This window comes from Peromyscus maniculatus, chromosome 17 (assembly GCF_049852395.1).
Source record: "Peromyscus maniculatus bairdii isolate BWxNUB_F1_BW_parent chromosome 17, HU_Pman_BW_mat_3.1, whole genome shotgun sequence".
NCBI classification, from domain to species: domain Eukaryota; kingdom Metazoa; phylum Chordata; class Mammalia; order Rodentia; family Cricetidae; genus Peromyscus; species Peromyscus maniculatus.
The window spans coordinates 18,013,164-18,039,928 of NC_134868.1; the positions used below are offsets into that span (position 1 = coordinate 18,013,164).

General features: G+C 37.0%; 1 protein-coding gene across 2 annotated transcripts; it reads left to right on the top strand.

Annotated features, from left to right (window-relative positions):
- Positions 1–2,438: 2,438 nt before the first annotated feature.
- Adam29 (ADAM metallopeptidase domain 29) lies at positions 2,439–22,540 on the top strand. 2 transcript variants are annotated; one of them, XM_076553317.1, is made up of 3 exons: positions 2,469–2,599; positions 9,265–9,369; positions 20,017–22,540. In XM_076553317.1, exon 3 carries the CDS (start codon positions 20,163–20,165, stop codon positions 22,524–22,526), a length of 2,364 nt encoding a protein of 787 aa, XP_076409432.1. In that variant the 5' UTR covers positions 2,469–2,599; positions 9,265–9,369; positions 20,017–20,162; the 3' UTR covers positions 22,527–22,540. The 2 variants fall into 2 exon arrangements, with proteins under 2 accessions (XP_006971027.1, XP_076409432.1); XM_006970965.4 differs by lacking the exon at positions 9,265–9,369 and having other exon boundaries at positions 2,439–2,599.
- Positions 22,541–26,765: the final 4,225 nt, after the last annotated feature.

The window sequence follows — 26,765 nt, forward strand, 5'->3', positions numbered from 1 at the left end:
AATTAATAAATCCAGATTTGATAAACAGGGCAATGCAAAGCAGAGCACTCCTGGATGGCTCTCAGGAAGGCAGGAGACAGAACACAGAGGATCTGGGGAGAAAGAGAAGTGGAGCTTCCACCTAATCATCCCAGACTCTGAGTAAATGGATGCCAAGAGCTCAGGTGAAGCTTCCATCAGAACAGTAATCCTCCAAAATATATCTATATTCTAATCCTTGGAATCCTGAATGTTGCCTTCCATGGAAACACTGCTCTGAAGATTTAGTTAAAGACATGGAGACATGGAGATTGCACTGTATATTCTACAGGAAAGAAGAATGCAGCTGTAGGACAAGGAATAAGGACAATCTGTAGATAATGGGCAAGGAAGGCACAACTCTTCCATGGAGTCATGATGATGGATGGATAAGATCCTGCCAATCACTGTACCCAGAGTTTGAGGCTCTAGAAAAACGAGAGAATAAATTCATATTTTGAATATCACTAAATTTGTGGTAACTTGCCACAATAGCTGCAGAAACTAAAATGCCCACCCCTTGGTTTTTAATTTATCTATTTTCATTAATTATCCTATTAGTTATTCTAGAAGTTATAATTATTTTTAAGTTCTATATTCATAGGTTAATATATTTGAGACAGGCAACTGAAACATATAATAGGCTTGGTTTAATCCTTTTAAAATATCAATGGCGTTCTTGTTGTTTGTTTGTTTTGTTTTTTGGTTTGGTTTGGTTTGGTTTGGTTTTTCGAGACAAGGTTTCTCTGTGTAGTTTTTGATTCCTGTCCTGGATCTTGCTCTGTAGACCAGGCTGGCCTCAAACTCACAGGGATCTACCTGTCTCTGCCTCTTGAGTGCTAGGATTAAAGGCATGCTCCAACGCCACCTGATCAATGACATTCTTTGCAGAAATATTTTTGAAAAACTAGAATTAGTATAGAATAACAGTAGACCTTCCTATAGTTTGGATTTTAAAAGTCTCTGCCAAAGGTCCATATGTTAAAAGTTCATCTTTGCACTTACAGAAGGTGACAGAAATTGTGTGAGGTGGGATCTAATGGGATTTAGTTTGTTAGAGGAAGTCTCTTTGAGATGACTGAGATAGCTCTTTGTCATGTCTATTCGTGGCCTTGAGGTGGATTTGTTACACCCCATCCTTCCTGCCTGCTGTGGGGCCTTGTCACTGGCCTAGGAGCAACAGAACCAACTGATTATGACCTGAAACTTTAAAACTAGGAGTCAAAATAAATGTCTTTTTTCAGACAGGAATTTTAGGTATTTGTTATAATGGTGGAATGTTACTCCAGAAAGACCCCCAAATAACCAAATCAATGGTGAATTCTTGGGACTCAGTTACGTAGTTTTCTTCAGCGATTTTTCAGGACTTAACTGAGATAATGTTAAACATCCAAACTTCCTTTGCCAAGATAATCCTAACATTGGCCAGGAAGTGGCTTGGCTTTCTTTTTCAAACAGTTTGGTTTGTCAATCTATATGTAGAAATCAACAATTTTTCTCGCATCCAACTAAGATCTGACGAACACTTCCTCTCTTCCAGATCTTATGAAATCAGATGTTTGATGAGGCAGCAAACTGTTTAGAGCACCATTTTGCATCAATCATATGTGTCTCTTTGACAGACTGACGTCCAGCTACTTTTTTGTTGCATTCCCAAATACTGAATATTATTTGCTTGCTTTCATCTTGGTTTCTTATAATCATATGTTAATATTTGAAAACCTTCTGTCCTTGATGGAAGCCTGACTCATTCCTAAGACACTACTCTCTTTCTGATCATTGTTTTTGTCCTGTTTCTCTTACAAATATTTAAGAACAAGTTTCTGTAGGAAGTAAAGTCACAGGCCCTATAATTTTATTAACTGAGCGAGCCTAAAGATGTTTTTAATTCCTTTTCATACAAGAATCTTTCAAACAAACCTTCTGATTATCAGATCAACCCCCTGCTGAATATCTGAAGAAGTCTTTTGAAAAAGGAGAATACGTTTCAGAGTATATTGATGCTTCATAAATAATGTGACATGATGTTCTCATCTAAGTCATTAAACAGCACAATCCCTTCAAAAGTATGTATTTTTTCACATTAGGACAATTGGGTGTTAGAAAAATAATTACACTGTTGTAATTAGTAAGTAAATGTGAACAAAAAAAGACCAGATCATTATGAAGTTTCTGTAATGAAAAATTAAGTGCCCAATATTCCATTAAATTGTAAGGGTAGATTTGTCTACATAGAAAAAAGAGTTCACTGAATTTTGGTGGTGTCTGCCATAAACTCTGACACTTTTAGCCAATTTTATCATGAGATGCAAATCTATAATGCTTCAAGATAACTGTAATGGTAAAATATTTATCATTGTTGGTGACTCCTAACTGCCAACCTCAGACCTTTACTTATGGAACATTCTTTCCTCTTTTATGACATCACATCTATTAAGCACATGGGATGCTGTAAAGATCCAGTGTAAATAGAAACTGACATTACGGTCTGTTCCTGGACATCCCTGAGGACACCTTTCATCATAAGCAGGCCATAGCTAATTTAACACACACATACCTGTACTGTTAGCACAGACCTAAGGTAAAAGAAATAACCATTCTTCTGGGGATATACCATAGTAGTTTTGTGATATTACATGAGGTTAAGTTATTAATTTCAAACAATGCCTTGAACAAAATTCAAAAGATGGTCAAAAAATTGTTCAAATTTCAGGCATCTGGATCTAGCCCAACTACTTCTCTGTAATATTAAATTTAAATACACTTTTATCTTTAGAATATAATGAAGATGCATATTTTAGAGCTATAATTTTTTTCTGTGCTTTTGGTGTCTTTTAGCTAAAAGTTTTGTTTGTCTCTTTCTCATAAAAAATAGGTGATACTCATAATTGTGACCCTAAGTTTTACTGAGACACAGTGATTTTTTAAAGGCAACTTCAACCAGGACCCCAAGCACCTTAAACTTCCATATATTTTATTATATAATTAATCATCCCTTTGAGTTACTTTAATCTAGAGTCCACTCTGACTAACATGCTTTATCTACTTATATCTAATTTCTATAAATTTTCTGAAAAGAAGGAGAAAAATTGTCAAATTTTAGGGTATTATTGGTAATAGTTTATCACAAGAAGAAAAATATTTCTACCCTGATTACTTCTTATTGCAAGGAGATAAATGTCTTACACTTAGAAGATTATAACCATGAGTAGTAGTAGTGAAACGAATCTTAGTGGTGAGTCCATGAGTCACACTAGCTGTACCAGATAATAGGTTCCCAGATGCATCAGCTTTCTATTGTTGCATAGAAAATTAGCACAAATTTAAGAGCATACGATAGTTAGATATGTTATAGTTTGTTTATAATGAGAAGCGGTAAATCAAGACTTGGCTGGGTTCCCTGTTCCGTTTCACAAGTCAAAAGCAAAGTGAAACCAACCCCCTTGTAGCAATTCATTCTGGCATTGCATGTTGATTGCAGTCTTGTTAATACTGAGGGAATTTAGTTCCTTGTGGTTATAGCACTGAGTTTCTTAGCAACACCACTGTCCTGATATTTTCAACACAGTCTCTTGTGTCTTCTTGATGTCACCTGGATACTCTCTGGCTTTCATGACTTTCACATGATTAAGTAAGTCTCACTCAAACGAATGTGTCTTGTAAATAATTTGAAGTCAACTAATTTTAATCAAATTAGTTCTACAAAATTAGACCACCAACATGTAACATAATCTGACCACTCAAGGTCAATGACCTTGCCTACAAGTGAGAGGAGGAATTAGAAATGACATTCACACCATGGAAGTCTAACAGTTCATTTTAACATCATTTTCAGAAAGTGACACTTCATCTGTCACTTAAGAAAGTCTTTAATAAACAAATCTCTTGCCTGTGAATTCAAGGCATTTTTTTCAATTTAAATATTTCTTTTTTTAAATTATTTATATGTGTAGATTTGGGTTTTAGAGGTGGATTGAAATTAGAGGTGGTTGGGATTGACCTGACATGTGTGCTAGGAACTGAACTATGAACTCCTGTCCTCTACAAGAACAATATATGCTCTTAACTCCCCATCCATTTCTCCAGCCTTGGCATTACACTCTTCAAACTTAGCTCAACAACCTGTGATGTGTTCTAATGTAGTAGTATTTGCTCTGCCCATGACCTTGGGCTATGTGGCCCAAAGGAGGTAGTACTTCTTGCCTTCCTACATGACCTCTTAAAAGGAGAGGAGAGCGGAGGTCACATACTTCCTTCTTCCTTTTATCCTGGAGTTATCAGACACTGGGGCACTTGGAAATTGAACCCAAGTCCTCTAGAACATCAGTCAGTGTTCTTAACTGCTGAGCCATCTCTTTGTAAATCCTGTTACCCATTCACATTTAAAGATAGCAGAGAGAGCCAAAAGAAGCATCTATTAACATGATTGGCATGATTTTATAGTCTACTCCAACTGGTGTCTTGGCTTGCCAACATTCACTTCAGTGTTTCCAAACAAAATAAAATGTAAACTTTTGCTGATCCCTTTTCCCTGTCTTCTGCTCATCATAGCAATGATTTCATGTTGCTACTCTTCTTTCATTGGGATAAGGAAGTTCATATCTCCCTAACTGCTGTTCTTTATTGTATCTATTAAAATACACCAGTCAGTGTATTAGAACATGCACAGAAAAATGTATTTTATCTTTTATGTTTGTAGATTACATATTCTAAACAAAATCACAAACAAATATCAGATAAAGTATAATACCATTTGACTATCCATGAGTGTTTTTATACAAACCAGATTGTTGGGTGGGCTCTATCAACCAATTTCCAGAAAGCATATACTATATATATGACTTAACTTGCCACTAACATATAATACCTTTCAAGTGGTTAAAAAAAAAGACCAATTTTAAAAAGACAGAATTCACTGTGTTCCTGGTAGCTTGCTCTTTTAACTTCTGCACAGTGACTACACCCTAATCTACTGCTGTTTCAGCTAGTATTTGTAACTCCACAGCTACCAGTCTGCTTCTCTGGCAATGATCTGGCAGCTCAGTGTAGCTGGAGTGTTTTCTCCGGGTCCCACCAAGCCCCGGCAGTCCCTTAGCCCACTTATAAAATAAACACACAGACGCTTATATTATTTAAACTGCTTGGCCATTAGCTCAGGCCTGTCATTGTCTAGCTCTTACTCTTATATTTAGTTCATTTTTATTAATCTATACTTTGTCACATGGCTCGTGGCTTACTGGTACCTTACATCTTCCTTGTCCTGGCAGTGGCTGCAGCAGTCTCTCTTGCTGCCTTCCTGTTCCCTCAATTCTCCTCTCTGTTAGTCCTGCCTATACTTCCTGTCTGGCTACTGGCCAATCAGTGTTTATTTATACAGAGTGATATCCACAGCCACTCAGGCTGAAGTTTGGCAGGAATTCTGTTCCCATAGGCACTGACCCTGTCACTGCCACTATGGTGGCTTTAACTAAATCTCTATTGCTTTATTTATAAATAAGACTTGAAATTCAAAGGCTGGGGTGAAAACCTGCAAGCTCAGAGAGGTAGATTAGCACCTAGCTAACCTACTCTTCTTGCTGACCTCTCCAAAAAGATTTTTGCTTCCTCTCTGCCAAACCAGAAAAAGCCGCACCACTCCAAATCCCTCCCTTCTACTTCCTGGGTTGCGCTGTCTCTCCTGAATGCCCTCTGATCCTCTATGATTACTTTCTGTCAACTAATTGCTAACTCAGCCTCATGACCCAAGGTTAATTTTATTTAATTAATACAAATGCAATCTCAGGGTTCTCAGTGTGATCAAATATCCCCCAATAGTAGCTTACTTTGTAAATGCTGGGAAAGGTGATTATATAAACTAGTAATAGAAAGGTTTTGGAATAGGCTGTGATATTTTAAACCCTTAGACAAAAATAGATTTAAATTAAATAGGAACATCAAATATAAATGGCTAGCAGATTGCATTTATCTTTAATTTTCAATTGGTAAGTTTTATATTAATATGGGTATGAGGTAGTGTTTGATGTTTTTGTTTATGATTATACCACAAAACAATTCCATCAGACTAATTAATATGTCAGTCACTCTGCTGATTTTTTTTTTTAGTGAGATTCCTAAAGTATAGTGAGATACTGATTAAGGGCTCCAACATTTCAATTACACTAGGGGAATAACTTTTATTGGTCTATTGTACTACATGATAAATAGTTTATAATAATGTATGGAATAATTCAAATTTTTTTAGAGACAGTTTCTCTCTATGTAGTCCTTGCTGTCTTGGTGCTTTTTCTATAGGCCAGGCTGACCTTGAACTCACAGAGATCCTCTTGCCTCTGCCTCCTGAGTGCTGAGATCAAATATGTGTGTAGCAAGAGGCTTTTCTGTGTCCCACACCGTCCCATATCAGCCTTCCAATAATCCCAAATGAAGCTTATATTAATCATAAATCCTCGACTATTAGTTCAGGCTTATTATTAACTAGCTCTTACACTTAAATTAACCCATAATTCTTACCTGTTTAGCCATCTGACTTGGTAACTTTTCTCAGTCCAGCATTTTCATCTTGCTTCCCTGAGTCTGGCTGGTGACTCCTGACTCTGCTCTTCCTCCTCCCCAGAATTCTCTTAGTCTGGTCAACCTGCCTATCTTCCTGCATAGTTATTGGCCAATCAACATTTTATTAAACCAATTCAAGTAACAAATCTTTACAGTGTACAAGAGCATTATCCCACAGCAGGTGTGTACTACTATACTTGGCTAAAATAACAAACTGTTAATATTAAGGGCACTGTAGAAATTCTATTAGATCTGTAAGAGTTGATAGCAGATGGAAATCTGTCCATGCAAAAAGAGACACCTTCAAAACCATGGGAAATGTCCTGGCTATCCATTATAGCAAGCAAACTCTCCTGCCTCAAATCTCAGTACTTCAAATATTGCAAAAGACCCTACTTTTGAAGAAAGCCTTAGACAATATTGTAAAACATGTTACAAATGCCAGTCTTTGGTTTCAAAGGCAGAAAAGTGTATTCGTTATGTGGAAATAACTTCTGGCTCCCTTCCTGGGCTGCTTGCTGGCTTCACTTGAAATCTTAAAAACGTTTTATGGTACTTTAGCCATACACACAGAACAAACTGGCCAGTTTTCAACCACTAGAGAAAAAAAACATTTATTTGTCTGTTGTGGCACTTCTTTTGATAAGTGATACCAAAGAATTTGATACTGTTTGATAATCCTGGAGGGCATTTTGACCCAAATCAGATCCTTAGGTGGTCTCTAACAACCAATTTCTATTAGCCTCACAGAAGCCAAATATCTGTTATCTAAACTTGGCATGGGACATATTCCTTGTCAGGATGACTAATGCCTGAATGTTAAGAGATGACACCAACCACTCAACTGTATTCTTAGTAAAAGAGACTAGTATATTTTCTATGTAAGTCTTATGCATATTAAATTTTTTAAAAACCTTATCAGACATGTAATGCATCTAAGGTATACTGGTTAAGTACAATTGGGAATATGCACAACAATAAACTATGTATATATGTACATATATTTGCATATGCTATATTCACACATATATGAAAAAGTTGAATTTTAAAATATTTTCCAAGTAACAGTTTCAGGGTCAAGCTCATCTGGAATTCCAACTATTAAATTTATATATGATTATTTTGGACGTTAGAGAATTGGTTTTATAGAAACAAATACAAATATCAAAAATTCTTAACTAGGAGGGTGCATTGTAAAATTATATAAATAAACAAAGGATTAAACTATGTCACCATGGAACATCAATAACATAAGGAAAATTATCCATAGTATTTCCTTATACTGTAATAATGGCAATGGACAATCAAGTGGGATGCTCTTGCATGACCAATCAGATAACTGAAATCAAACAGCAAGCTTGCTCCTTGAAATATGAAATAGATAAACTAATGGAATGTCATAGCTTTATTCACATTATCTGAAGTAGAAGTTGTTGAAGCCATAAACTATTAAGAATAGAATAATTCTGATGAGCTGTTGGCAGCTACATATAGTCTCCTATGAGAGCAGGAAACTCCTGAGGGCAGATGCCACTTATGAGTGTTCCCTCATGCTTGTTGACTTTAATTCTATGAACCTCACCAAGTTATCTTGGTAAAGAGTTTTTAAACAGACACATTCATGGCTCAAATCAGGGCATGAAGGAGGGAAAGCATTTTAAATAATCCCAGTGTATTCTTCATAAACATAAAGCCAGAACGTTAGAAGGAGTGACTTTGGCAGACCTGTCTCACATAGAGGAAGATGTCCCCCCGACCCCTGCCCAATTGAGGGTCTCTACATTTCCTAGTTCACCTAAGAGTGTGAGTGAGACAAGGAATACACATGAAGGTCACTGGTAATACTCAAAGTTTCACTAAATAGTTAAAATTTCATTTTAAAATTATAATTTCCTTTGTCCCGTTAGCACTTTGTTGATAAGGATTCCTGTACAACATAGAATAAATGGAATCACTAAGAGATTCATATTTCAGATGAGAGAGATTTCCCCCAGAAAAGCCTAAGAAAGGAAAAGAAAAAAAAATTGAGAATGATAGAGGAATAAAAAGTTTACGTGAAGCTATAGCCGAAGCTGACGCGATTTGACTCCACAGATGAAGGTAAGAAGCGTACATTGCTAAACGAAGGAACCTGGTGCTGTCTAATTTTATACAAGAGTCTAGAAAAGGATGTAAAAAAGAAAAAAAATGTGCATGTTCAAAGTTTTTCAGAGCTGGGCGGTGGTGGCGCACGCCTTTAATCCCAGCACTCCGGAGGCAGAGCCAGGCAGATCTCTGTGAGTTCGATCCAGGCCAGGCTGGGCTACAGAGCAAGATCCAGGAAAGGCGCAAAGCTACACAGAGAAACCCTTTCTTAAAAAAAAACAACAACAAAGAAACAAAGTTTGTCAGAGGAGAAACACAATTCTTCATTTCCCTCAGTGTGAATCATGTAAAATGGCACCTGTACAGAGAGCATAGCACGGACAAACTAATTTAAAGTGGAGACTTTGAAGAAAGACCATCTCAAGCTCAATAGTGCTAGGCGTATTGAGAGTATAAATGCAGCTAATATATATATTCAGGACAAGCCATTTCATGCTTGTGGCCTTTCTTCCAAAAACCTGTATCTCGGTGAAGTTATGAAATAAATTAAAATCAGAGAAACAGGAACTGACAGACTTTCTTACAAACCGTTTGTGCTGTGATCATCAGAATTCTCAGTATCATCAAAAACAAGGGTGAAAGGAGCCAACGGAGTCTGGAAGAGTAAATAACTGATTGGAACTTGGTATCCTGTGCCTTTGGACCCCAAACCAGGCACTGTGTAAAACTTAAAGAAATATGAAAATGTTTTATTTGGTATATAGCAACATTGCTCCTTTAATTATGCCAAAAAGTATGACTATGAGGTATGAGAGCTCTTCTGCATGAATATTTTTAATAAATCTAAACCAATTGGATAAACAGTTTCTTTTTCAACAAATTTATGTAATTTTCAACAAAATTATGTAATAGTCATAGCAATTCTTTTTCATATAATCATGCCTCTACAGCTAAGAAAGCTGGTTTAAAGTTTGTCTTCTATGAAAGAAGGCATGAAGTGACTCATAATGATATAAAGTGTGTGTGTGTGAGAGAGAGAGAGAGAGAGAGAGAGACAGAGAGATAGAGAGCGCAATCTACGCAGTATTCTCTTTTACAACTGTCCAATTCAAATCATTACTAACAGAATTCATTTTACATGATTAAATCTGGAAAAAATTTTCAGATCTCTTTTTCTTGTGCCAAAATCAAGATGCCAGGAAGAAGTATCCATTTCAAAGGAAAAGGGAAGTGGCTACCCAGATTGTTACATAAAGACCAAAGCTTCTGAGAAACAGAGAGCAAATGAGATAGAAAACAAGATGTTAGATGAAAACGAGGCCCAATAGCTGCTTTAGAAGGCTTAAGAAATATCTAGATATTCAGGGTGTGTAGTCAGTGTCTCCTAGTCAGCTTGGGCTGTCAACTAAGCACAGTCCAGAATTATCTGAGGGAGACTCAACTGAGAGACTGCTTTGATGGAATTGACCTGTGGGCATGTCTGTGGGACATTTTTCTTGGTTGTTAATTAATGTAGGATGACGCAGCCCACTCTGGGTGGACCCACCACTAACAGGTGAGCCTGGCCTGTACAAGAAAGGTACTTGGCTGAAGGGACTCTGGCCAGCCCCAGTGTGGCGATTGTGGCTCTGGTAGGCCCTGCCCTTCTCCAGGATTCTCCTGCCTTGCCAACAAACTGTTACATTCCTAACACTAGCCACCAAGGTTTATTCCCTTATTTAGCCAATCCCTCTTCCTGTGGGTGACTACCAAGGTCCAGCTATCAAAGTATTGAAGTCTAGCAAAAATAGCTCCCTTTGGCTCACCTAATTAACATTCTCAATTAAAATTAAACACCTCATCCTAACACAGTGTTTCCCCTTTACCTTTATAAACCACCATTTGCCTATGGGCCACATCTGTTTCCTCTCGATCCAGAGTCAGTCTCCCGACCCTGGCCCCAATAAATATTCCCCCCCCCCTTGTTCCCTTCTCCCTCATCCTTTATCTCCTGTCTTTTTCTCTTATTCCCTGCTCTCTGTCCCTCTGGGGCAAATGAATCTCTTTTGTGCTGTGAACTTGGTCTTGGAGGTCCTGAGCCAATACATTTCCTTTCACTGGCCATGAGATGGGGAGCAAGCCAGAAGTAGCACTCCTGCATGGTTCTGGTTTCAGGTTCCTGCTTTGAGTTCCAGCTTTGGTTTCCTCAATTGTGGACTACAACCTGTAAACTAAAACAAAATCTTCCCTCCACAAGTTGCTTTTGATCCCTGTTTTATGACAGAAGGAGAGGGAAGAAAAATGTCCTTCCAGCTTGTTGAAAGAGAAATCCAATCAGAGTATCAGGTACAATGGATTTGAACTAACAACAGAGAAGCTTCGCGCACTTTTTAAAATGAAAATCAGCTTTCCTTCAAATTCACTTTGTTGAGAAAATTATTTATTCTTCCTTGCAAAATAAACACTCAGAAGTACTTCATTGTAAGTTTTTCGAGACACAAAAGAATAATTCATAGGTCTTTGCATAGTTAAAAAGAGCTGTAGAGTTGAGAACCCATTTGTTGCTCTCTTGATAATAGTATTTTATCAAGTACATTAATATAGTATTCATTGTACTAAATATTTAATGTAGGTTATCTTGTGTAAGTACCAAAACCATCTGCCTCAGTTTTGTTTCTCTTGCTGCTATAAAATACCTAACCAAATCAACTCAAGGGTGAAGGGGGTTTAACTCATAGCACCAGGTCATAACCCATTGTTGGAGAAAAGGCACAGCTGGCAGAGCTTGAGAGAACTGTCCACATTATACCCATCATAAATAAGAAAGGAGGATGAATTATTGCATGCATACTTGCCATCTTAACTAGGGTTTTTATTGCTGTGAAGGAACTCAATGACCGCAGCAACTCTTACAGAGGAAAACATTTAATGGGCTGGCCTACAGTTTCAGAGGTTCAGTCCATTCTCATCATGATGGCAGGACATGGCGGCATGCAGGCAGACATGAAAAGTCCTACATCTCCATTGCAGGCAACAGAAAGTGAACTGGGACACTGGGCATGGCTTGAGCATATAGGAGACCTCAAAGCCCACCCCCACAACACACTTCCTACAACACCGTATTTATTGCAACAAGGTCATGTCTTCTAATAATGCCTCTCCCTATGAGCCTATGGGACACGCTTATGTTCAAACTCCCACACTTGCACTCAACTTGATTTCCTCATCCATACACAGTTCAGGATCCCCTGTCTAGGGAATGGCAGGAGTCTACCCACTTAAATAAATATAATCAAGACAACTCCCCCCACCACAATAGATAAACCCACAAGCAACCCTGATCTACACAATCCGTTTTTGGATACCTTTCCTGGGTGCCTCCAGAGTATGTCAAGATGACAATGAAAATTAATCATCATATTACATACACTGTGAGTAGGCATTTCCACACCGTTAGAAAAGAAGCAAGCAATTATTTGAGAGTGCTTTCTGTACATCCTGTGTTAGTTGCTGGGGATTCTGCAACATTACTGTAAACTGATGTTCAGACCCACTTCTTAACATGGCCTTTTAGACATAGGTAAGTAGGGCTACACAGTCCTAGGACACGTTTCTTATATGTCAATAGGGTTGTATTGCAATTATTTTCTCAAGCTCTGAAAGTGACTTTGTTATTGAGATTTGTTAAGGCCTTCTATTAGAATACAGGTTTTTAACTTCTGTACTGAGACTACAAAACAGCACTAATAACCTTGAGTCAACAAAAATGCTGTTTTCCAATTTTGGCAAGGTAACTTTCAATTAAAGTCCTGTAATGTTATAATTTATATTGTGTATGAGTTTGCTTTTCTTTTGCTCTGAGAAAATTCTAACCAACATCAAGTTGGGGAATGAAGGGTTTATTTAGCTTGTAGGTTACAGTTGTCATCAAGGGAAGCCAGCTTCCTTTCTTCTGTAGCCCAGCCCACTTGTCCAAGGATGGCAGCACGCACAGTGTGCTGGCCCCTCATCTATCAATCATTAATCAGGAAAACTCCTCACAGACATGACAACAGGCCTATCACATGGCAGTTCTTCACTTGTGATTCTCTTGTTCCAGATGATGCTAGGTTTGTACCAAATTGGCAGTTAAAACTAGTATGATACATATGACTATAACTTTTTTATTAAATAGTTTTATTTTCTTTTTTTTTAAAGATTTATTTATTTATTATGTATACAGTGTTCTGTCTGCATATACACCTGCATGTCAGAAGAGGGCACCAGATCTCATTATGGATGGTTGTGAGCCACCATGTGGTTGCTGGGAATTGAACTCATGACCTCTGGAAGAACAGCCAGTGCTCTTAACCTCTGAGCCATCTCTCCAGCCCTTATTTTCTTATTACTAATGATCTCTGACTTGTATTTGATCTATATTGAAAACTCTTAACATTTTTATTTTTAAAAATGCCAATTGAAATGAGACTATTTCAGCAGACACATTAATAAAGAATAAACATAAATACCAAATATATATGTGAAAGATATTCATTCTTCATTTGTGAAATGCAGCTTAAATCAAAAGTAGAAATATATTTTAACATTTTCTAAGTTTTGAGAACTTCATTAGTGTTATATTTGCATCCTTCCTCCATTCTGTGGCCCCTCCTCATCAAGTTCATGGTGTCTTTTCCTTTATTATTATTTCATATATCGTTATATATCAATGCACAATCTGCTGATTCCATTTAATGTTACACACACACACACACACACACACACACACACACATTTATTGGTGACGACTTAGCATTGGATAACCTGTAGGAGACCTCATTCTTGGAGAAAACTGATTCTCCTACCCTCAGAAGTCATTAACTAACCGGTAACTTTTCACCTAGGGGCGGGGTCTTCTGTGATTTCCCCCATCCACATTGGCCTGTCAGTTGGTGTTGCCATTGTTCAGGGCTTATTTAGGGGAGCACACTATTGACATTTCATAGGTGCAGCTTCTTTGACTTATATAGGAAACACAATCTCAATTCAGGTTTCCTGGTCCTCTATCTCTTCTGATCGTTCCTCTTCTATTTTTCTTGAGCCTTAGGTGTAAGAATTTTGTTGTAGATGTGTTCAGTGGGACCAAGCACACCATGGTCAGATGTTCTTTGAATTTTAGACCGTTGTAGATTTCTCTAATAATCTCTACCTATTGCAAAAATAGGCCTCTTTGATGCGGGAGGAGAACTATACTTACCAGATAGAATCAGCACATTAATCCAAAGCTAGAAATCTATTTTTTCTTGGTCACTCTTTATTATTATTATTATTATTATTATTATTATTATTATTATTGTAATCATCATTATTGTCATCATCATCATCATTTTCTCATACAATATATCCAGACCAATCACAGCCTCCCCTTCCTCTACTCCTACCATTCCCCACCATCTCCCCTCTCCCTCAGATACACTGCTCTGTTTCCCTTCAGAAAAGAGCAGGCTTCCCAGAGATATCAACCAAATGTGGCATAACAAGATGCAATAAAATGATAAGACTAGCCACAGAGTCTCATATCAAGGCTGGATGGGGCAATGAGGAGGAAAGGAGTACCAAGAGCAGGCAATAGAGTCTGAGGTACCCCCTTTCTCACTGTTAAAAATCTTAGTAAATTTTTAGGGATGCTAAATAACACTCCCCTGACACACACACACACACACACACACACACACACACACACACACACACACACACACAGATGCTCATCCTATTAATAATGAGGAAATGTGGAAATATTCATTATTAGGGGATGCAAAATGCACAGACCTGTTAAAGATGGAACAAACAGGAAAAAAATTGCAATTTTAATAATTAGCTTCTGAGAGTCAACAATTCCTGGTCGCTGTCTTTAGTTTTGGGGTAGGATGGTATTTTTGGTTTTGTTTCATTTGAAAATAATGTTTCCTTCGAATAATCAGCCAGTGCACTATGACCTAGTCACTTGGTGTGTCTGACAAATGTCAGGTTAGTGTAGATATCACCCAATACAGTGAAGTCTTTTCCACATCGGTCTGTTCACTGTGTTAGTAGTTAAAAGCTACTTGTTTCTCCCTACATTGATATAAAGTAGGAAGTAATTGAAAATACATAAGATGATAAGAGAGCTGAAATTATTTTTTTCTTTGAGATATTGATGATGTTTCTCCCTTCTCTTTTCTCCCTCCAAACCCTTCTATATAATCATCCTTGCTCTTTTTCAAACTCGTCTCCTTCTTTCATTAATTGTTGTTACATATGCAAATATATATGTATATACATATACAATTCCAATTATAATTTGCTCAGTTATAGTTATAATGTTACTTATAGGCATGTTTTCAGGGCTGACCATTTGAAATTATTCTTTATGACCAATAAAAATTGTGCCCTGAAATCTCACTTCCAAAGCTCTTAATTCCTTCACCATTTTTGTGTTTTGGAAGAAGATATACTGACTAACAGAATAGAAGAAAGAGCTCATTTTTTATGTGTGATAAATCACATTTATGGTGAGAGTATTTTGAATCACCTTTATAACATGAGATTGAAATTGAAATTGATCAAGATAAATAATGAATAAATTAGTTTCAGGATAAAAACTTAATGCACAAATATCAGTAACTTTTAAATTCACAACAATAAACTATTTGTGAAAGAAATCAAGAAAAAATTGATTCATAATATCTACAAAATAAAATAAATATAAAACCTTAAAAAACAAACCAAAACAACAACAACAAAAACACTGTTGCATGGAGAGCTTAGGCAACTAGCCTGGAATATCATATTCTACAATACACACTTATCATATTACTGACTCATCATAAAAGTTGAGTTTGTTATATTAATTAAAGCAAATTTATAATCAAGAATTCCAGGAAATTAATTCTGCACATCTTAGATGTCATTATTTCATATACCACAATGCTTTGCAATCAATTTAGCCAAACATAAAGCAGTTCTGAATGTTTGAGTATCTGCTGAACTGATTTTCTCCTTTCTTTACATGAACATAAATATGCAAACAATATTTAAGTTGTGTATCACATGTCAACAATGACAAATTTAAAGATTTAAAAGATAACAGTGACTTCCTATATGACAAGCGATTTAATGCTTATTTAATTTTACGATTTGGAGAAGGAACTTTTCTTCTGAAAAATTCAAGTTCACTGTAAGAACACTTTATTTCAGTTACATTTGTTTCACCTGTGTTATGAATATATTGTGATAATAAGTTGGTAACATCTGTTGGGTACCTGTACCTTAGTGAGCATGATGCTCATTATTACTTATGATGCTGCTATTACTTTTACCCATTCTCTTCTGACTTTGCCTTTTTAAATGATTTATCCACACATTTTCCCTTACTTTCCTTTTTCTGTCTTCTCTCCATCCCACCCCCCTTCTCCCTTTCCACACTCTTCCTTCTCTTCATTTTCTTTTATGTTTTACCTCTAAGAGTTGATCTCAGGGGCTTACACATGCTAAACACTACACACGAGGCCCCAATCCCCAAATTTTTATAGGTGCACGTGATTGCTATGTCTGCATTAAGACAGATGCTCATATCCCCTTAAGCTTACCATTTGGGGGACAAAACATAAATTAACCTGGTTGTTCAAATATCTGTCTAGTAGATAAAACAGAAACAGTCCTAAAAAAAATCATATTCTGTGTCATCTCCTGCTCTAAATGAGAGATTTAAAAAGAGGAATCAAGCCACTTATTGGTAGGTACAGTGCTATTATGCTTTACTTGGGTTCTGAGGATTCTAAATAGGGACTGTATGCACATTAGACAAGTGTTGTTAACCTGTTATCACAGGCAACTGAGATTTCCTTTTCTTTAGATTGTAATCTATGAACTTCCCAGAATCATAGGAAAATACTGAGTTACAATAATAGCAGGTCTATTGCTGTAGAGCAGGACTGTGTCCTTCAGAAGCCATAAGTTAATGCCTTGCTGCCCAATATGATGAGCGTTTGGTAGGGAATTAGGTTTAAAAAGAGATCTTGTTGGGGGGACCCTCAGGATTACTGTGCCTTAGGAAAAGCTACTAGGGGACTTGTTTTGATTCTTTCCCCTCCATATTTTCTCTTCTAGTTCCTGTCGCTTTCTCCTCTTATTTCAGTCCTTCCCAGCTTGGTCAAGGTGGCTTCTCCTAGACAGGAAGCGTACTGTCACCAGAGCCCAGCTACACTGGCACCTTTACCTTAGATTCTCCAGTTTCTATAGCCATGAGAAAATAAAGTTTTGCAGTTTAAGTAACCTAGTCAATGGCATTTTGTCAGAGATTCTCATGTTATCCATGAGATCTCAGTACTGAGAAGCAGTGCCGTTTCATAACCAAGCATGGGAGTTGATTTGAAATTGGGTGACAGTTGGAAGCTAGTAGAGTTCTGAGGCACGAGCCAGAAATTTGACTGTTAACAATTGTGATTTGGTGATGTCAGAAAGACAAAGGGGGGGGGTCTTAGACAGAAACCTTCATTTTTTTTTCCCTTGGGGAATAAATGCAATCACGAACAGAGTTGTTGATAGAGGTATATGGGCCTTTAAAGGCATGTTGGTAGCAGATTAGAAACTAATAGAAAGGCAATTCTTGTTATAAAGTGACAAAAAAAAATCTTGCTGAAATCTTGTGTTTCAATGTATCTAGTGTCCTGTGGTGTGATTGGATAAGTATCTGATGATATCTGCAAATGATGTTTCAAAGGAACAGTCTGGTTCCTTTAGACTGCTTATATTAAATAGAAGAACTGATAAATTTAGAAAAAAAGGGATTACTAAGGTAAACAAAAATCAGAGCTTAAGTATTTGGAAAATTCTCAGCCTGTACATCTTAGAAGATGAGGATGACTTCAAAGAAAATTCAGAAATTATCCATCACGGCTACCTCTTTCTCTCTCTTCCTCTCTTTCCTTCTCTCTCCCTCCCTCTCTTCCATCCCCTCCCTTCCTCCCTCCTCTCTCTCTCTCTCTCTCTCTCTCTCTCTCTCTCTCTCTCTCTCTCTCTCTCTCTCTCTCTCTCTGTATGTGTATGTAACAGAAGCAAAGCCACATAAAGTGAAAGGATCTTGACTTCCAAAAGCCAGAGAGCAGTGTATTTAGATCTTTGAGGATGTGGCTGATGTGAGACAGAACAGTAAGAACCAAGCCTGTTCTAGAAGCTACAAAACAGAGGAAATAATTCTCAAGTAGCCTAGCTAGGCCTTGCAATTTCCACATATGCATTTAATCACTGCAGCTCTAATATATGGGTGCTTTATCAAATTCCAAAGCTGTTCTTATTTAAACAAACTTATCAAGCATTTCTTTCACTGCATTTATCTCTGATGCCATAATTACACCATTTGCTTATGTTAGCTGGGAGCCATAAAAGTCCACAGCTGTATTAATTTGCCCTGTATATATACACTTTCACACTAAATCTGTACCACCCTCTGCCTTTTTGGAGTCTCTGTTAGTGTCATTGACCTATTAAAAAGAAACAAGTTAGGTGTCATAACAAGAAAAAGTACCATATCTTGATGTATCCATTTTATTCTTAGAGAATAAATGTATCATTTTATTCTTGAAGAATATTTAATTTTTACTATTTCCTCTTTTCCAATGTAAATAGAAATTAACTCTTGAATTTTGATGACTTTATTCTTTTAGTGGGGATAATTCATAGATGATTCTATGTTCCTCATATTTATTTTAAGCACAAAAACTAGCTTTCTCACTTTTGAACAGGCTAAGATTCTCCAGTGGATTCATGGAATAATAGCATTTTTCCTTTTGGAACATATTCCAAATGACTTTTTGTGTCAGGCATGTCTCTAACAATCATGCCCTTACTTAGATATTAATACTATTTTGTTACCTTAGAAAATAATAATTAATTGGTAAAAAAAAATAAAGAGAAAAGAAACCCAACAAAATTGTTTTCTATCAAATTCATTTATATTTTAAATTGACATATAGTTTATATACCATCACATACATGATATTTGGAAACTCTATTTTTATTTATCCATAGGAGGAGTTTATATTAAGCTAGTTGTGGTTGTCAAATCTCTGAAATTGCCACTATGAAAAAAAGAGTGCTTATGTGTCCCAGTTCCAGACAAGCTGCTAAAGTACCTACCAAGTCTTTGTTGAAATTGTGGGTTCCTAGTCATTTGAGATGGACAAGATGGACAAAATTTCCTCAACTTCTTTTTGCTTTTGTCTATGATTTTTTTGGAGTTTTTACGCTGAGCCTTATTCAGCACTCAGTTTCAGATAGACATTCTGTTTGTTTATTTTAAAGATTGTGTATGTGTGTGTGTGTGTGTGTGTAAGCAAAACAAGTGATGTTTTTCACTGTCTTCAGTTCTGATGAGAGGAGGAAGTTACAGAAGAAAATGAAAATTTAATATTATGTCATATGGAGGATTTTGATAGCTAGTATTAAATATATTTAAAAATGACATGAGAATAGTTTTTTAAAATATCTTTTATGTAGGATGGTCAAGTAATTTATCATCTAAAGTTGAAAATAAAAGCCACTAACACTCTAACTAGACAAAATGTAGTTGGGGTTATCTGAGAACAAAAGGTTTATATACTTACATAATGGTAAAAGTAATTCATTTTGCTGGTGACTCAAATGCAGTAACTGTGCATTGATAGCCAGTTTTCATTTTTGTGTGCCTTCCGCCCCATGTTGCCTCTTGTTTTTTAAGGCTGTTTTATTATATTTATTTATGTGCGTATATAACTCCATGAGGGTAGCTGCACCACATGTGTACAGAAGCCCATAGAGACCGGAAGAAAGCATCACATCTTCTAGAACAGGAGTGACAGGCAGCTGTGAGCTTTCATGTGGGTGCTGGGAACGGGAGCAGGATGGGTCCTCTGCAGGAGCGGGGAGTGCCCTCAATGGCTGAGATATCATTTCTTCGGGCTCTGACTCTCAATATTTAAGTACAAGTGCCAATCAATTTCCTTTCTTTCCTTCCCTCCTTACTGCCTGCCTGCCTCCATTATTTTATATTATTTTCATTTGTGGTGCTGAGAATTTGCAACCAGGACTTTGAAAATGTTAGGCAAGTCCTTTACCACTGATCTATATTCCCAACCTTTGTTTTTCTTTTTTCTTCCCTTTTTTTTTGATCTGAGTCTTTTCTATATATCTTAATCTATCTTTGAAATGTCCATCTCCTTCCTTGTCTTAAAGTGCTGAGATTCCTAGCACATGCCACTCAAACAATGTCTTGTTACTCGTTGACCACACCACAAACTAGTTTTAACCCTTGCTTTTCTCTTTCTTCCAACGATGTTTTCATAAGCACTGTCATCCATATTGGTTTTTATTTTATTTTACTTACAGGGATACAGACCTAATGATTTGGCCCTTCCAGAGGACAGATGCTTAACTTTTAACACCGCACACTGGCCAGCCTAGAAGGATTCACAGAAGCAATGACTCCCAGACCTTAATTCTTCTTTGAACAACGTTTTAGGCACACATTTACAATGACTGTGCTTGAATCACTAATATGCACAAGGATCTTGTTTCTGACACAACTGTTTGGGATTTTTCTGACTTTTCCTGGACTTACCCAGGCTGGACATCAGCGCTACCACAGTCCCACAGAAGTGGTGATTCCATTGAAAGTAACGGGGAAATCCAGAGGCATGAAACCTCCAGGTTGGATCTCCTACAGCTTGAAACTTGGAGGCCAGAGACGTATTATCCACATGAAGATCAAGAATCTTTTTTTAATCCGGAACCTCCCAGTGTTCACCTACTCTGACCAGGGTTCTCTGCTTGAAGATTACCCTTTTATACAGGATGACTGCTACTATCACGGTTATGTGGAGGGTGACCCAGAAGCCTTAGTTTCCCTGAACACTTGTTTTGGGGGCTTTCAAGGACTATTAGAGATAAATAACACTATTTATGAAATCATGCCCAAGAAGTCTTCTACCAAATTTGAACATCTGGTATATAAAATGGATACTAATGAAACAGAATCAAGGAGTTCCAGCCTTCTGCAAGATAACATAACATGCCAAGTAGAATTACAAAAAACTGGAAATTCCACTCTAAAGCAAAGTGGTTTTGAAGGCTGGTGGACCCATACTAGAACTGTTGAATTAGTAGTGGTGGTGGATAAGACTTTGTATGAACACTATGAAAGTAATCAGACAATAATGATATCAGACCTGTATGCTGTGATAAGTATGGTGGACACCATTTATCGCGTAATTGGTATTGATATACTGTTGGTTGGTTTGGAGGTTTGGAATAAGAGAAGCCTTATTGTAATAGATGATGTAAGGAAATCTCTTAATCTGTATTGCCATTGGAAAGTCGCAAACCTTCGGTTAAAGCATGACACCACCCATCTTTTCATATACAGGCACTTGAGAGGATTGAGTGGCATAGGCAACACAAGAGGTGTGTGTGACCCATATCGTAGCTGTGCGATCGTTACTTTCATAAACAGAACTCTAAACCTCCGTGCTCTTGGAGTGGCTCATCACTTAGGTCATAATTTGGGCATGAGGCATGATGAAGAAGAATGTAAGTGTAGATACAGAAAATGCATAATGCACATTGATAACCCACCGATACCCAAATTTAGCAACTGTAGTTACAATTCTTTTTGGCGTTATTCCATAAAGGAAACACACTGTTTGATGGAAAGCATGTACACCACGGATATTTTTAATATGAAGTATTGCGGAAATGGTGTTGTTGAAGATGAAGAGCAGTGTGACTGTGGATCTTTACGGCGTTGTGCAAAAGACCTCTGCTGTATGGCAAATTGCACTCTGAGTTTGGGGTCCTCCTGCGCCTATGGACTTTGTTGTAAAAACTGCCAATTTTTACCATCAGGGGTGGTGTGTAGAAAAGAGGCTAATATGTGTGATCTCCCAGAGTGGTGCAATGGAACATCCCATAAGTGTCCAGATGATGTTTATGTGGAAGATGGAATTCCCTGTAATGTCTCAGCCTATTGTTATGAAAAGCGATGCAATGACCGTAACGAATACTGTAGGAAGATTTTTGGCCAGCAAGCAAAGGCTGCAAACACAAAGTGCTACAAAGAAGTACACTCTAAAGGGGATCGTTTTGGCCACTGTGGTCTTCAGGGACACAGGTACAAAAAATGTGAAGACAATGATGCCCTTTGTGGGAGACTTCAGTGTGATAATGTGTCAGTAATTCCCCGTATGAAAAGTCACAACACTTTGCACTTCACTGTTGTCAAAGGCATGTCTTGCTGGGGCACTGATTACCACAGTGGGACCCAGCTCGATGACACTGGGGATGTGAAAGATGGCACAGAGTGTGGTCAAGATCACATCTGCATCGGTAGGCGTTGCGTCCATATATCTGTACTGGACAGCAATTGTTCACCTACGTTCTGTCATAAGAGGGGCATTTGCAACAATAAACACCACTGCCACTGCAACTACTTGTGGGATCCTCCTAACTGCGTGATAAGAGGCTATGGAGGCAGTGTGGACAGTGGCCCACCTCCCAAGATAAAGAAGAAGAAAAAGTTTTGTTACCTGTGTCTAGTGCTGATCACTGTATTGTTTATTTTATTGTTCTGTCTTTGCTGGCTGCTTTATCCATGGAAAGAAAGTATACCAAAGCCGCAGGTCAAGCCTACACCTGAAAAAGAAAAACAAGATTCAAGCAAACCACCTGAGAAAACAAAACAACGTTTAAGCAACCCACCCAAGAAAACAAAACAAGATTTAAGCCAACCACCCAGTTTAGCTGGTTCCCGGAGTCTGCCTCCATCAAAAGTGCCATCAGTATCATCAAAGGCACCATCAGTACCACCTTCAAGAACTTCCTCTGTAAAAAGTATCAAATAAATTTTAATCACTAATATGGCTCTCTTTATTCTTCACTATTTTAAATAACTTGATTTCTGTAACTTTGTTCTTTACATTTCCAGGAAAAAAAAATGTATGGGTGGTGTAGGTATTTTTCAGGTTCTTGTCTATCAGCCCTATAATCCCATTTTATACACTTTGATTGGTAGCAGTACCATTTCTGTTATAGCAAGCTCCTTCCTATTGTGTAATAGGGCTTTGAGATATGAGAATAAGTAAAAATATGGAAGATATACTCTTCCTGATATCTTAGGGTTTCTTGAATAACAGATTTTTACATTGACAGTGATACATGCTTTCAACTCTCTGATTCTTTTGTTTGTTTGTTTATTTTTTGTATAAATTCACTGCAGAGCAATGTTATTTTTGAGTTTCAGAGATTCCAGAATAATTGTCTGAGGTGTTACTCCCAGTGAAATGAAGCCCAGAAATTTGAGCATTTCCACAAGTAGTTAAGCAATAATCCTAGAGTTCTGAGTCTAAGATCATGGAGACAACTACACAGTTTTGACAGGTGAAGTAACCTCAAGTTCTTTCTTTTGTTCCTTGACTTTATATGAAATAATTCTTCTGCAATTAGATACTCATAATTAGTTAAGAGCACAAATCTCTCTTAATTTGTTCTGTTTTTCAGTAATGTTGTATCTAGTTCTTTACATTTTTTTTCTTCCAAATCATTGTTATGATCTCTCTCTCCCTCCTTCCCTTTCTCTGCCCCTGTCTTCTAAACCCTATTTAAAATAACAATAATCTTGGCTTGATTGAAACAGGAAGATTGAATATGCACCATAAATCATTTTGCTTTAGTTTCTAGTTCTTTTATTTTTCCTCTTCATTGCCATTTGCTACCTTTGGAGAATACCTAAATTTGTAGGCAGTTCACTTCAAAATAAGATTTGATGGGGATTATAGTGCCTGCTCAACTTCAGAGTTCCTTTGGTTGAAAATGTTTAACATGTTAAGAAAAAACACATTTAAGTCTGTGACGGCAGTAAAATGCTGAATAAATTTTTTTAATGTTTTTAAAATATTACTTTTATTTTTTGAAGTTATATAAATACATTATTTCATCCTTCCCTTTCTTCCCTCCAAACTACCATATACCCTTCCTTATTCTCTGTATGGCCTCTTTTTTGTTACTTGTACACACACACACACACACACACTCCTAAATTCATAAGTACCTGTAGGTGAAGTTTTCATGTCCTGACCACTTGGCCCCCCAAAAAACATACAAAAACTTATATTACTTACAAATGCTTGACTGATAGCTCAGGCTTGTTACTATCTAACTCTCATATTGAAATTAACCCATTTCTATTCATCTATGTAATGCCATGTAGCTTGTGGCTGTTACCTCATTTTTACATGTCCTTGGTGGATGACTGGCATCAGTCCTGACTTCACCCTCCTTTTCCCCATCATCCTCAGTTTGGTTTTTTTGTCTAACTTCCTGCCTGGCTTCCAGCCTTTCAGCTTTTTATTAACCAATAAGAGTAATACATATTAACAGTATACAGATGGATTATTCTACAGCATTTCCTCCTTTGTGTGTAATTGAAAAGAAGGCTTTAACTTTATCATAGTAAGATTATATAGAACAAAAACAGTTATTAAGAATTACAATTACAATATCCAGTCCATTTGTATTTGACAAAGTTAGAGAAAATACTCAATTATTTATCTTATCTTGGTGAGTCTAAAGTTTCACATCTAATTTATCTTTTATCATAATTAAGAAAACTATAACTATCTAGTCTTCAACTGTGCCAATTACCCCAGAAGGTGGAAAGTTACTTAATGACAGGGATATCTTGCTGTCTGGACAGTTAACCAAAGTTGTTCTGTAACATTGGGGAATTCAACTCTGGTGTACAGGCCAAGCAGACTTTCCTGTGAAGCAGGGAATTCTAAAGGACTATCCTACCTTGTCTTGGCAAAATTTAGTAATTGACTTTTTTATGTCTTGCTGGTCCAGTTTGTACAGTAACTGCCAGCAATTGAGGCAAAGACAGTTTCTTTGTCCACAAGGCTAGCATTTGCCATAAAGAAAGCAAATTCTTTGATGCCCATTATCTTTTCTAAAGTAGATTGGTGTTTCCAGAAGCAGATGTGTCTCACTGTCATGAAAAGCCATAGGTTATTAAACATATTAAATGCCTTATTCTGTGGGTCTTTGAATTGTTTGAAGACCATCTATTTAAATATATGTGTGTATGACCTTGAAAGCATACCTAACGTGACATAAGTTTGACTATTATAGATCTATTTCTTAATTATACATTTTATTTTTAAATGAGTTGCATAGGCATAATACTACAAACAAGAATAAAAAATAAAGTATAATAAAATTAACTTTAAATTTGTATCAATAAACCAAAATCCACACCAATATAAAAATATTTGAAGTAATAATTGTTTTTTTTGGATTAAAGTAGATTTAAAAGCACCAAAAGGGTATTTTTATCTTATCATTTCTATATTCTATCCTCCTTTTTTTCCTTTAGAAAGAGATCTTTGAATCTAACTCCTTTGTGTTTTTTCCCATGACCAATAATAATTTGTAATCAGCCTCCCTAAACAAAGACAAACATTCATTTTTTGGCAATGTGGATGTAGTTCACTAGACTACTTCTTTTGGAAGTATTGGCAATCTTTGGACCCTGAGAAAATTTAGGATACTTGTTAAGTCTTGACTGTAGAACTCTGCGAGCCTGGATTACCTTCGTGAGCAACCTGAAAGCTGTTCTAGATGCTGGATCACATGGGCCATCTGTTTTTATTGTGTCTTGTCCCCTTGCTCTGAAAATACATAAATTTTTAAAGGTAACACACATGGCTATATTAAAACAAGTATAGATTGTGTATTGCACACAAGTCAGCCAAAGGTGATTTCTTGTTATGTGTTTGAGCAGGTAAAACATACATCAAACCTGATTTTTTTTAACTTTGAAATGAATCTGCAGTCTTTTATTTTCTATGGAAATAAAAGCAGAACCCCTTTCCCAAAGTAACATATCTTTTGACTTCCATTTTTAAGTCAAGACATTTTTTAAACATATGGGTTGGCTTAATCCAGCAGCGTTTACAATCAAATGCCTCTTAGCAGCTATTGCTCCTTCCTCAGCAGTCAAAACATTCAAAGACAACACAATAATGTACAGTATCCAAACTCTCTGTGTATGTTTCATCCTTATGTGGCTTTTTTCCTTTTATATTACTTTACTCCCCTTTTAAGGACTTTATTTTATTATTTTAAAACTATATTTTTAATCTATGATGATATATGCTCTTTCTTTTCTCTCTCCCAAGCCTATGTACATTTTTAAACACACTGTAAACTGTTCAGAGGCTCTTTTTGTCTGAATTTTTCCTAACTGTGCATCTGTAAACTTTTCTGTCTGCATGAGCAAAAATTCTAAACCCATCATGAAGCGTGCAGCTGGAAGATGCCTTTCTGTACTGCAGCCCTTGTGAGACTGTGGGAACCTGACATGCAGCTTAGCTCATGGAGTGCTGGCAGTTGCAGAAGATGCATCCATGTACCTCAGCAGGCATGAGAGAAACAAGACTAGGAAGTCACTCTTGGCTCTGTTTCTCTGTGTTTGGAATCATCTGTAAGCTTTGTTGGGTCTTGTGTGGAAATTCCAGCCCCATGTTGAAGCACTATATTTAGGTGGAGTTTTCCTATCCCAAATGTCAAGTCCCAAATAAATACACAGAAACTTATACTAATTACAAATGCTTGGCCAATAGCTCAGGCTTGTTACTAGCTAACTCTTAATTTAAAGTAACCCATTTCTATTAATCTATGTATTGCCACATGACTTGTGGCTTGTTACCTCATTTCTACACATCCTGCTTTCTCAGCTGCTGGCTGGCATCTCTCCTGACTCTGCCCTTTTTTCCCCTATCATTCTTGGTCTGGGTTTCCTGCCTAACTTCCTGCCCAGCTACCAGTCTGTCAGGTTTTTATTCACCAATGAGAGTAATGCATATTCACAGTTTCTGAAAGGATTATTCCACATCAAGTACCACCTACTCAGTCTGTATAATGTTACTTCTATTCATGGATGACTACTTGGTATTAGATAATCAATTGGTATGCTCTTCTCCGAGGAAGACTTTTTTCTCCTGCTCTCAGCATTTCTTAGTTGCCTGTAATTCTTCATGTAGGGTTGAGTGCCCAGGGGTTTCCCATCCCCTAACCACATTAGT

What these genes read in the sequence shown, in the direction of transcription:
- Adam29 (XM_006970965.4), top strand. Translation starts at nt 20,163, where the DNA reads ATGACTGTGCTTGAATCACTAATATGCACAAGGATCTTGTTTCTGACA.